Consider the following 12,874-nt stretch of genomic DNA (forward strand, 5'->3'; position numbering starts at 1 on the left):
TAGTGAAAATAATTCAACGTTACAAAGAACAATCGACGTAGGTGTATGTGTGTATACGTTCATGTTTTAATGCATTTTCCACGTATGAATCGAACAAGAATTTGAATCTATTTGTGCCTACACTACACCAATGGTTAAAAATGGAATGAATAACGAAATGTCACGATGTGGTACGGGCGCTCTTGGTTGGCTTCCATTATCGTAAACAGCAAAATGCATTCTACTTAATAGAAGAACCGGCATGACGCGTTTCCTACGTACATTTCTTGAAATCCCAATCGAAAGGTCGTTTAAGATATCTTTCCTTCTTGACATGACATAGCTCACAGAGCGACATGAAAAAAGGTAATTTTTCTGAATGCTATCACGCCAAGGGCCAGGCATGCCATCCCAATTTTTACATATCTTTTCGCTTGCTTGACTGCACTGCCTTGTCGGCTAAAGAAACTACCAAGTGAACCTGCAAATAGCCACTATCTCTGCACAACCTGCACCACGTGGTGGGGTCGCTTGTACACACACAAAGTACGCGTCCGTTCAGCGAAGCTTCATTAATGCCACCAAAGAAATATAACTGCGTAATTGAAGGACGCGGCTGGACAAGCGCACTTAAGTCAACTCTCATTATTTTTGCACGCATTTACAGCTTTAGTCGACCAACACACGCAAACCGTACTTGAACGGACTGCACTCAACTCGAGTCCCTTACTCACAGGAAACAATAAGACATACGGTTACGCAGTGTATGGAAGCGTGCCGAAGCGAAGAAAACTTACACACATGACAGACTCCTCGGAGAAAACATGGAGGACGTTTCAGGTTCGGTGATCGTAAAGCTAGTACTGTTTCTAATCCGACCGGATAGCGAAACCAAGAAGTAAATTATTGGTCATCATAATTGTTGTAATAATTAAAAGTATATATATACATAAAAATATATATATATATATATTTAGCAAAATATATACGAGGAAAACCAGGTCCTACAAGTGTGAGAGTTCGTTTAGTTACTATTTTATGTAAATTATTGGATGTTGTATGGTAAGTAGCTTTCCATTTAAATTAATATTATTTTTATATCGTCATCGAAATCTAATTCTGATAAGTAGTTTTATAAAATGAAATGCCTACAATTGCATTGTTGTATGAGCTTGATTTTGATCCTGTGATAATTGAGATTTTACACATAGAAAAATTATTACCTCCTGCTGTTGCGAGTTTTTGGGGTCTTTATTCGTGTATGAGAACAGGGCCCTATGTTTTAAATTATTTACTTTTTACCTGAAAGACACTTGATATTTTATTGTATACGAGAAGTTTACACATGAAAAGTTTATTTCCTTAGCCTGCATAAAAACCTTTAAGTCAGGTCAGTAATTTGACATTTCAAAAGAAAATAATATTTAAATAGAAATATAGACGATTGATAAACAACGTTTTATTTAGTTGTTAATATTAATTTATTTTCATGTCAAACGGCTTATCTATTGTTTTTCCTTCTATCAATCTCTTGGATTTAAAAAATTAGTCTAAACTGTTCGAAACGATTGTTAAGCAATCTATTCATTTAAATTATTTGTTATTACTGTGGACAGTCTAGCATTTGAACAATTGATGTTTATGTATTTACTAGGAGGACTAAATTAAGTTGTCTTGATGACTTTTATTTAGTCCTTGTAAACATTCTAGAAGCTAAATTGTTATCAATGCATGTTAAATGCATGTTTCGCACTTTTTGAGCCATACTTGAGCTGAAATCTAAAAAAATTAGCCAATTATATTAAGTTGAAATATGCTCAAAATGAGCTTTAAAATTCATGTCCATTATTTGTTTTTTTTTGCACCCACAGGTTTTTGGTCGTTATTTAATAGAAGAATGCAATCGAAAAAAAATATTTCCAAAATTCAGATTAGTTAAGAACGTCTATTAAATTGTATTCGAAACGGCTAAATTCTTGAATGAGCTTCTTTTCCAAAAGATTGTCGTGGAAAGAGAGGAAATGTCGAAATTCTTGTCATTTGTTTTTCGAAAAATTACTCCTAAATCGTTGCGATAATGAGTAGTAGTCGTTGCAGCCTTGATCTTGTTTAATGAGCTGGCGCTCGTGCATTTGCTTAAAAGAATTTTTTACAATTTCCATTTTTGAGGATGTTGAGTAAAGTCCCAATGTATGCTTCCATCCTTTCAGAAACAGAAATGTTGCGAATAATGTTAAAATGTAGAAGTAAAAATATAAGTCATAGGACGCTACTGCACTGCTACTGTTGTGTTCTTAATTATAGTTTACCAAAATTTTGCTTGTAATTCGTTTGATCTTCCTTCCCTCGCCCATTATATTTGCATTTCCATATTTCTTCACAAACTAATTCTTCAGGTTCTTTCATATCATTACTTTCAGCATTTATAGATGACTTGTTTTCAATGCATATTATTAGAGTTATCAATGAAATTTAGACTGTTTTGTATGATTACCATTTTTTATCAGTTTTGTTTTGAATGTTATCACGTTCTCTCAAACTTATAAAATATAAAACCATTAGAAGAATTGTTCCAATATAGTAAAAGCTCAAATTTGAGTTGGCAGCAACCCTGCAACACTTTTCGGTTGGTTTCAATTATGGGTTTGACTGTGGTCATAAGTAGAAAGCAGCTTGGTAACAAAAATACTTTTTGTCCTTTTTTTACCCATAACCGACCCACTTTATGACACCTTTTTACACCTAATTCGTACGTTCTTGTCTTCGTACACGTGTCTCGATGGAGCTTACTTTTACGCCATTTTTCGTCGAACATCGTTGCACTAACTGACGTAAAGAAAAGGAGGCGCCTAGAAGACGCTCGTAAAAAATCGAACAAAATTAAACAAATCCCACGCACGCTCATTTATGTTCGCAGCATCGTGCACCGTGGCACACCATCACCACCGACCATCGAGCATCCGTTTGACATCCTTCACACAAGGGCTGCCACAGAGTCCATGTGCCAGTGGTTTCGTGGAACCGTGTGCCCTTTTCGCCGAGCTTGACTCACAAAAGTCGAAGGCCCTACCTTAGCGCCCGCGCGTGTCAAAACTCGTGATCGAATGAGTTGCTGCAAACGCAATCGCCCCGAAAATTCCATCCGTATCTTCCGGTCGTGTTGCTTTTACTCGTAGGGCGGCTCATTCGATTCGCGTTTCGTGCGATCCCAACGCGCTCGAACCAACCGCGACTAGGCGGTTCACCAAAGGCACCGGTCGGAGTAGGGCAGTGCGCTTCCAGCAGGGGCACAGGCAAGAAAAGAAGAAAAAAACGTGCAAGTTAGTGGGGCGTTAGTGCGATTAGGGCGAGTGTGGCTTTTCACGAACGCCAGATGCAATCGCGATGGCGACCAGCCAGCAGTGAGAAAGGGCGTATCGGAGCGCAGTGCGGTACGTAGGCAACGGCACCAAGACCCTCTCTTGTTGCCTCATCGGCCAGGAACCCACCATTTCCCTTTCCTTCAGTTTCCCCCTGCTTTTCAGCAGCTCCCACCCCGCGAACGCGACGCACGAAAAGGGCCGCCCAACGGAACAGAGCCACCGTAACGCCATGTGCCCGTGTGCGTGCGCGTGTGCCTAGACGGTGTGGAACAAACGAAAAAAAAATCGAAGGAAAAAAAAAAACGAGCGGATATGGCCGCAAGTGAATCGGGACGGTGGCGGTGCGTGAAACATTGATCCTGCAGGTCCGGCTATGGAAGTAGCGCGTGCTGGACACACTCCATTCTTCATCGCTGCCATCGGTGCAGCTCCTGGCGGTGGACCTCCTAGTGGGGTGGAATTGTGCGATTGAGTGCCCCACGTTGGCTCAGTGCTGCTGTTGGTGTTGGTGGTAGTGGTAGTGGTAGTGGTGATAGTGGTACTGGTGCTGGTGCTGGTGATACCGTTCCATGGTGGAACGGCCGGTGGTAGTGTCGGAAAATTGTGAGGAAAACAGCGACCACGCGCACTGCGTCTGCGCGCTGCCAACCGAGTGAAAAGGCACACACACACACACGCCTCGAGCGGGCAGTTGGTTTGGCCGGAGCGCGGGGCAGGATATTCGAAACTCGATTCGATCGATCGTTGGCCGTGCCGTGTTCGAACAGTGCGTGTCAGTGCGATGGCAGAGAGCTGCCACGGCACGGATCGGCATCTTCGAGCGTGCTGCAACGTGGGAGGCTCCGTGCGGTAGGGAACTCGTCCTTCTCACTCGTCCTCTGGTGGTAGACATTCAACGTGGACACGGAAACAGGTTTTACGGACGGGCACCTCCCCGACACACCGACTGCAAACAGCAGCAGAAGAAAAAGGAGTAGCTAAAGCTTGCCGCCGGAGCCCGCCAGTTTCTTGCCAGAGCCTCGCGAACGATGGAGCTTGGTTTAGTCGCACCGTGAGCTCGCAGGTTGGGCAAGGTCCGTCACTTGCCGTGGACGGAGTTGCGGTGCAGGAGCTGACGGATGTCGTGTTTACCACCGGCGAGTGTCGATGCAGCGAGGGGGCTCAAGGCAGTGCCCCCTAGTTCGTTCCTTTGAGGCATGTCGTAATGGCAAGGGAGGTAGGTGTGATCGACAACAGCAGCTCCCCAAGCCAATCCTGCAGGTGTTTCAGGTTTCGAACTCGTCCCTCTTGTGCTACTGCCGTTGTTGCTGCAAATCATCATTCCATTCCACCACGGCGCTCTCATATGGGTGTGAATCGGGACTCTCCCGATGCGTACAGTGTGGGCCAATTTTCGCCCACACGAGTCGACAGCCCAGGAGATGACAGCTTGCGTGGGCGGGTGGAAAAGGTTAATGAAAACAATCCCATTCGAACGCCCCACCGCCGGTTGACAGATGGGAGCCATTTGCCGCGGCCACCGTTGCTCCGTCCGAGGTGCTGTCAAAACATTGGTGCAGCGATGTGCCGTCCAGGTCCAGGTCCTGGTCGGGTGGGTCTCGCAATCGTTTCGGAATCACCGTCGGTTAGGAGTGGTGTAGATCCTAGCACGGAGACAAACTGGTACACCATAGCTTGTGGGACGAACGAAAGCGAATGCTTTCAAAGGTCCACAACGAGATGTCGAGATAATAATGTAGAATTTCGTTCTAAACCTAGGTTGAGATGCCAAAAAGCGAAGTCCTGCTAGTGTTTGCTCTCTAGAAATGCGTTGCTGCTTTACTGGTTCGGTACATTCAACATGTGCACTTGCGGGACATGCGTTTTTGCTTTTTGCTGTGCGGGTAGGGTACGCTTTATGCAACACCGCGAGGCACTCGCTATCACTGATCCAGCGAGGCACGGCTTGCAGATACTCACAGAGGCGCCCGAGTGCCTCAACGTGGAATGCACTCCGTTTCATTTAGATGGATGCTGCGAGAGTGCTCACTCATCGCTGCATAGTCGCAGGCAGCCAGTGAGCATGAGGAGAGAGTTCGGCTAGAGAGCGCCGAGAGCGCTGAGAGCCCTGAGAGAGAGAGAGAGAGCTCTATGGAGAAGAAGCTCACCTTGAAGACAAGAGAGCACAGCGCGAGAGAGCGAGAGTGAGATAGGACTCACCATCTCGGTTGGTGTCTCGGGGAGCAAAAAAAAAGAGCATCTCGCACATCTCCAGCACGGTCGTGTGTGTGTGAGTATGAATCGGGATCTTGATGGGGAAGGAAAGGGCAACCCGTTTTTCACGGTAGCGTGCGGTGGTGGCCGTTTTCTGGTACATAGGGATTGTAAATTTATTGCATTGCAAGCGCTACTTTGTGCCCGAAACGAGGTTACACGATCGGGCACCGTAAACGACCGACTGTCGATGCCAACTTTTTCGGTCATGAGGGCAGTGCACTTTGGGCCACCGTCACCGTAGCAATCGTCGAACCCGCGGACCCATCGACTTTCGGGCAGTCGGCAGTTGTGGCGTTGGCCGTGGCTGTGCGTGGGCCACCGTCCTTTGCCGTTTTCTATTGCGGTCGTCGTCCTTGCGCGGGGTCCATCGCATTCTGCTGCGTTGGTGGGTGAACGTGAACGTGAACCGTCGTAGAGCCCGCGAGGACGATATCCAAAAATATCCGTCCTCCAGCGCGCCCCTGAATGGTCATTGAGCTCGAGCGATTGTGCGCTTGATGTGCTGGAGTGGTTGCGTTGAAAGTGCGAAAAGAAGTTGAAACGCGGTCTGGATTTTGCGATGGCGATAAGCCACGTACGGTAGCCAGTGATAAGCCTCGATAAAGTCAAGTCAAGAACCAGCACCCGGCCACGGGGGTTGGCACAGAAGTTAGGCAATCAACGGTAGACCGGGCACACTGGACAACCGAAGCGCCCATTACTGACGAGCAGCCTTCGCCATCGGTGGCAGCATCAGCTTCAGGACCGCCGGGGGTTAGGAAAAACCCGAGCGAGGAAGTGGCAGCAACCCGTGGAGCGAATGTAGGCCAACTGAGAGTGGCGTCTAGTGGGTTTGCGTGTGTGTGTGTGTGTATATGTGTATGTGTGGTAGTAGCCTGCACAATCCACTATGTAGTACATACACACCACGCTCTGCCATCCTTTTCGCTGTATTCAGCTCTCGACCTGCTGGCCGTTGTCCTGGCCGCGAGCGAGACGGAAGATCTGGACGAGTTGCAGGCAGTGTGGTGTTCTAAAAAAGCCCCACATGCAGTCGGAATTGAGACTGGTTCGGTTAGGACGCGCCGAGATCGTCCGATCAGCGGTGGCGGTTTAGAGTTGTGGCGATTGTTGTGTTCCTGTAAAAGCCCGCCCCGCTGTAACGAGCGTATTAGCTTGGCGTACGAGCTACACCCGCAACCGGTGGATACTGCTATACTGCTGGCTTCCTGTGATAGAGGTGGCCCCTTTTGTGGGCCACGTTTTTGTACAATTCCCAATCCGGCAGGAGAGGAGATCCTATTGGGCTTCCGTTTGACGTTCTCGTACCTAGGTCAATGTTTTTTTGTGCGGTTGGAGAACCCGGTTTGGGTCATGAACTCACACCATACAGCGTGAATGTATCGTGAAGACCGTGAAGAGCCAGTTTCAGCAGCTCGCTGACTTAGAGAGCTGAGCCCAGGCGGAAGTGCAAAAGTGCAGTGTTGCAAGTGCTAAGTGCAACTACGCCAGATCCTGCGCGGGCATCATGACCCACCGGGTTTCATCATTACCGCAGGTCGGTGCATCGATCGATCCGACAGCCAACCGGAAGTAGGAAGCTGACGAAGTAGTAGGCAAACAAGCGCAAGAACAGAAAATAAAAGCGAACAAACGAACGAACGGACACAGCATGGCGGGCCAACGTTGGGTGGCTATGGTGAACTGGCGATGAATTGGACCCTTCTACAGGCGGTAGAAGTTGGCAGCAGAAGAAGAGAAGGCAATCAAAGGCGAGCTAAAACAAACAGCATCTCCGCTGGCCTACGGTGGCATCGAACACACCGAAGATGTGGTCCGCAGCGTTGTGCACATTGGGCGTTTCGAAACCGATTTGGGGCTGCAACTGTTTGAACTTTCGCCAAGGAATGTCCGTGGTACGTGGTCCCTGCAGTCCTGCAGATGTGGCATTTGCCACTGTACGAGAAGGGGGGAGAGGGGGGGCGTCTAATTAGAAGCTCGATCGCCGAAACGTTCGGTGGAGTGCATCTGGGGCGTGCTTGGCAGAAGCCTTTTCCCATGAGCCAATCGGTTTTCTCATTACTGTTTGCTTTTTTCTTTTCTTTCTTTTCGATTTCCCACCCTTCTTTTTTCAACAGGAGTCTCGTGGCAAGAGGCCTTTAAAAATCTGGGACAGTTGGCGCAATGTCCGTAAAGGTCTCGTAGTGGGCAGCTTCGAGGAGCTGATAGTTAGAGGTACGTGCCGAACCCGAGTTCCATCGTGGGCAACCGCGTGGGGCAGCAGCACAAACGCCCTTTCCGAGGGTGCCTTTTTTCTCGTCCTTTTCGTCTTTCCTGGCTTTACAGCGTCCCTCCAGCAAAACCCCCAGCTGAAACGCTCCTGGAACCTGAGCGACCGTTGGCGTCGTTGTGCGTTGTGTCAGCCATGTGTGTGCTGTGAACGGGAGGCGGATTCGATGATTTTACGCAAAAATAGTACCATCGGAAAAAGCATTCATTCTCACGCGCCCGTACATACGCACACACACACATACACGCGCGCACTCTCCCATCCATACGTTCACGTGTGCAAGAAGATTCGCTATAGAAGCGCTACCGCGCCAAGGTACACACGACAGGATCGCACGAAACCGAAGTGGACCGAAATTTTGGCGAGAAGAATGCAAGTGACCGAGTAATGGAAAAGTAGGCCAAACTAGGGCACAACGAATCTGCCATTGCCAATTATGACTAGCGACGAGCGTGCGAGCAGGATGGCGCGCCATTGCCTGCTGCGATGAGAGCGAACCGCTCACGAGACGGCCGTACCTGCGAGAGCCTGTGAGAGCTTGTGAGAGGCACGGGAGATTGCGTGCTCGCGACTGCAAAGGAGAGAGCGAGAGAAAGAGAAGCAGCACTCACACACAAGACAAGAATCAGAGCGACCGAGCGAGTGGAGCCGTTCGAGTGAAAGTGAGAGCGCGCGGAAAATGAGTGATGGTCGTTTTTCCGCGCGTGGGTGGGTGAGTGCCATGCTCCAAACGGAGCCCGTCTCGAGTGAGCATGGATGGATGTGCTCTCCCGTGCGCGTACGGGTGAAGTGGAAAAAATCGTGCGTTTCTCATCGACGGGCGAACCATTCTTCGATGGCCACCACTGTGGAAAGCTGTCCGCCTCAAACAGCCACGCTGGAGTAGGTGGCCACGACAGCAATCAGCGCTTTGTTTCTTCAATTATTTCTGCCAATCCGCAGGACAGTAGAGCCGTCGTTAAGATCTGCCCCGTGAGCATCGAGAAGGTAGCTTCGTTGGTAGTGCTAGAACGTGAATCCCCAATACCAATCCGACTCGAATAACTCCTGTGCAATTCCTGTGGGTGTGCTGACCTCGCGGTCGCGTGCTAGCTGCTGCCTTACGTGATGTGGGAAAATACGTGCATTTTTAAGGCACTTATCTGTTGTTTTTTTTCTTCCTCTTTTCCAACGATTCACCGCAACCGTCAACGTGCATTTCGGCAGGGAAAGATAAATTAGGAGTGCCAGCCTCCGAACCCGTGCGACTGGTGCTGGAATGCGACGGCACGCAGGTCGAGGATGGCGAATACTTCAGAACGTTAGCGAACAATACGGTGCTACTCCTGCTGCGGCAAGGTGAACGCTGGTACCCTACGGGCGTCGATGTAATTAAGGCTGGTAAGTGCAACGCCTCGCACATCCTATCCACCCTGGGTAATGGGTGAACATTTGACAGGTGTGTTTTCACTTACTCACTCTCTCTCTCTCTCTCTCTCTCTCTCTCTCGCGTGGGTGGTTTCTCTCTGCTTACATTTCGTTTCATTCACCGCAACGCAACGGAACGGCTCGTGCAGCAATATCAGCAATACCAAAGATTGTTTGCGAGACTATACATGCGTTGGAGCTGCAGGATGAAACACCCTCTTGGAAGATTATGGATAACAAGGGTCGAGTCACTGTTGTGTTGCACTGGGATCAACGGCAAGGCGGCGGGCAAGGCGGTGGCGGTGGTAGCGGTGGAGGTGGAATCAGCCAAAGCTCGGGTGGTCCGGGCGTGGGCCTAAGCAACGGACCCACGTCGGACAAGTTTTCGCCCTCGAAAAAGATCCTGTCGACGCAGAACTCGATCGACAAGTCGTCGGTGGTGGGTCAACAACAGCAGCAGCGTTTCCCGAGCCCACAAATCACGGTCATCAACCATGACGATCCGCAGTCCCAGATCTACCACTCGGCCCGGCGGCTCTCCAAGCAGGGTGGGTCCTTCGACAGTGCCGTTGGGGCGGTGCACGTGCATACGCCGGAGTGTGCGCATCACGCGCATATGCCCACGCGTGCCGGCAGCCCTGGCGCGACCGAGTGCGATTTTCACTGCTGCGCGTTGCACGAGGAAGGCCGCAAGATCGCGGTGCACAAGAACGTGGCCACCTCGCCGATACAGGATGGGTCCGCGAGCCCGCAGCCACCGCCGAGCAGCATGTCCGACAGCCGGCGCACGTCCACGACCAAGGGCCACGTGCGGTTCCTCGACATTGGGCCCGAGCGGGACAGCTCCGAGAGCGAGACGGAGAACACCGTCATGGAGGATGAAACCGTGACGTCCGAGAAATTTCTGCTGCTGATCGACCAGCTGTCCGTCGACCAGAAGCGCCACCTCAGCATCAAGGACATCGGCATCATCCTCGAGCGGCTGAGCTCGAAGATCCTCGACGTGGAGCGGCTGGATCGCGAGAGCGAGTCGGACGATTGCTACAACTGGACGATCAAGGCGACGATACGCGGCGACGCGTTGCGCGAGCTAGGTGTTATTTATAATGGAAACTATTACGCAATATCAGAGCATCCCGGCTACAAGGAGGAGAACGAGGAGAACGGCGAGGACGCGGAGGAGGAGGACGAGGATAGGTTATAAGGTCGTGCAGGGCCGAAGGGTGCAATAAGTTAGGATTATCTCTACATGCCACCGAACGTTGGTCAGATCGGGGGTGCGTTTTGTGGTGCAGTTAGCTTCCGTGCCGGAATGGGGCGTTCGAGTCCTGGTGATGTAGCTGCAGACCGGAATCAGACTGGGAACAGACTTTGTTCAGTGCGAGCAAACTTCTTTTGGGAGTTAGGCTGTTGTTTGGATCGTTCGCGTAAAAACGAACAACTCGAAAGCACGCCCTTACTAGGAGCCCAGTGTGACTGTTCTTGTCTTGTCTTGTCGAACTGGAACGCCTCCGATGCCATGTTTGCATGTCCTCAAGAGCACACGGCCGCCATTTTGTAGGGCGCACGTTGCCTGTGAAGCTGGTGATCGTTTCTCGATCGTAAGGGGCAAACATGCACTACACCCACACAGGCTTCCGATAGCCGGAAGCCGTCGGAATTCAGGTTAGCAAAATGCGAACGTCACGCGGCAGCAACGACGTGGCCCTGTTATCCACCAAGTGCAGTTCGGGGAGACGTGTGAAGGAGCACCCAGCAGGTGAAAGTAAGAAAACACAAACTTCATTTCCGTAGTTCAAAGAATTATTATTACTAGAGAGCGGAGGAGCACGCGGCACGAAACAAAGCGAGGCTAGCGCCAGAGTGAGAACTCGTTAAGATAAATTTAACAAACAAACAAAACGAATAAAATAAAAAAAATGATAAAGCAACTAAAGCAAATCTGACGCACTGCGCGGCATATTTAAGCGCCCCCGGTGCGAAGGCGCAATTTGACGGTTGGAAAATGAACCCAAGCAGAGCAGAACGCAGGCAAGCGCGAGCGAGCGCGGGAGTGGGACACGTTTTTAAACAAGCTGCCATTTGCGACGGTAACCTAAAACGAAACATTTGTGAATCGAATCAAACGTACAAGGGTGCGCCAGCCGCCAGTTTTTTGCTACCGCAAACTAACCCGTTTGATACAGTAACAGCAGTAGCAGCAGCGCTGGAAACGGAGTAAGCTCTCCCGTACCGGTCCGGAATACCGAAAACCGCCTCAGGTAGCAGGCAGCATACGAAAACGGGCGTACAGCAGCACATTGTAATCAGACAGCACGCGAAAAGTACATTCGCTGCGGCGCAGGGGTAGAATATAAAATATAAACGAAGCAATTAAATAAAAAAAAGTCAAACTTTAAAACTGGCACCGTAAAAGATGAAAAAAAAACCAACAAAATATCGTAAATGGACGTGTCGCGGTCGGATTAGCTTATAAATAAACGGTATAAATCATATACATTCACTCAACCCCCAGAGCGGACCGTCGGGCCGGTATCGAGAACCTGTAGCAGGGCGAAAGGGCGGACAGTCGCGGCGAAAGGTTGGCAACCAAGGACAATTTCAAAAAAACATAGGATAACAAAAATCAGTCGGTACTACACTAGATTTATTTGTAAAATACAGCAGAACGAGGCCCGGAGGAGCCGCACGCGCCAGCCCGAATGCATCTGCGTCATTTGTAACGATGCTTTGATTGCATCCATGATTCGATGATAGAGTTTGAATAGGTTACAATAAAAGCAACAAAAAAAAGAATCACACCCGTGGATGATCGTAGATGGGTAGAGACACTTTAGGTCCCTGTGACAGCGCGCAATGCCATACGATTCGTTAGAGAAACCAATACCTACATCGTCGAGTGCGACGATCATACTCGAATGCATGCGGTGGTGGCGCTCAGCAGCAGTTCTTACAACGCAAGGCAAGCCCACGAGCCACACCAGCTCACAAACAGTCACGAGAAATAAGGCCCGCTCGAAAACCCGACATCGCTCACAGGTCCCACAAAATTAAATGCTCCGAAACCTAGGCCAGACAGGATTCTCAACTCGATTCGCACTCTCGCCCCTCCCGGGGAAGAAAAGCGGAGAAAGCTCAAATTTAAAGCGCAACAGAAAAAAAAAACACTAATCCGAATAACAACCAAACTGGACCGGACCCACATTCGTATAACAAATATAGCAAAGTGGTATAGGATAAACGCAGTAAGAAAAAAATTGAACACATTAACCATGATATGGAACCTATCCGTATGCGTTAGTGGCATACCGGTTAGTGGATCGGACGCGATGTGATGGTGGGTGAAAATAATATATATTATATTATTGATAATGAGCAGGTTCGAGCAGGTGTTACAATCCATAGTAGCATTTGGATCATGACGATGATGATGACGAGTATCATCACACACACACACACACACACACACATACATACACGCACACAAACACACGTACACAATCCATGTTACCGATAGACTACAGGAGAAACGAAGGCGAGGCAGCAGTTGAAGCGAAACTCGACGTACTATAAAATGCAATAATCATTTTGGTCGGCAATG

At 49.3% G+C, this 12,874-nt stretch overlaps 1 protein-coding gene across 2 annotated transcripts; it reads left to right on the forward strand.

The window, feature by feature from the left end:
• The first annotated feature begins 4,323 nt into the window (after positions 1-4,323).
• LOC128726990 (uncharacterized) lies at positions 4,324-11,766 on the forward strand. 2 transcript variants are annotated; one of them, XM_053820848.1, is made up of 4 exons: positions 4,324-4,557; positions 7,715-7,811; positions 9,073-9,246; positions 9,423-11,766. In XM_053820848.1, the coding sequence occupies exons 1-4, from the start codon at positions 4,546-4,548 to the stop codon at positions 10,475-10,477; spliced, it is 1,338 nt and encodes a 445-aa protein (XP_053676823.1). In that variant the 5' UTR covers positions 4,324-4,545; the 3' UTR covers positions 10,478-11,766. The 2 variants fall into 2 exon arrangements, with proteins under 2 accessions (XP_053676823.1, XP_053676822.1); XM_053820847.1 differs by lacking the exon at positions 4,324-4,557 and adding an exon at positions 7,406-7,492.
• Positions 11,767-12,874: the final 1,108 nt, after the last annotated feature.

This window comes from Anopheles nili, chromosome 3 (genome assembly GCF_943737925.1).
Source record: "Anopheles nili chromosome 3, idAnoNiliSN_F5_01, whole genome shotgun sequence".
Lineage (NCBI taxonomy): Eukaryota > Metazoa > Arthropoda > Insecta > Diptera > Culicidae > Anopheles > Anopheles nili.

Excerpts from the sequence above, each read along its gene's own strand:
- LOC128726990 (XM_053820847.1), top strand. The coding sequence starts at position 7,406 with ATGTGGTCCGCAGCGTTGTGCACATTGGGCGTTTCGAAACCGATTTGG. Across the intron at positions 7,812-9,072 it reads CGAGGAGCTGATAGTTAGAG|GGAAAGATAAATTAGGAGTG; the intron begins GTACGTGCCGAA and ends GCATTTCGGCAG. Across the intron at positions 9,247-9,422 it reads CGTCGATGTAATTAAGGCTG|CAATATCAGCAATACCAAAG; the intron begins GTAAGTGCAACG and ends CGGCTCGTGCAG.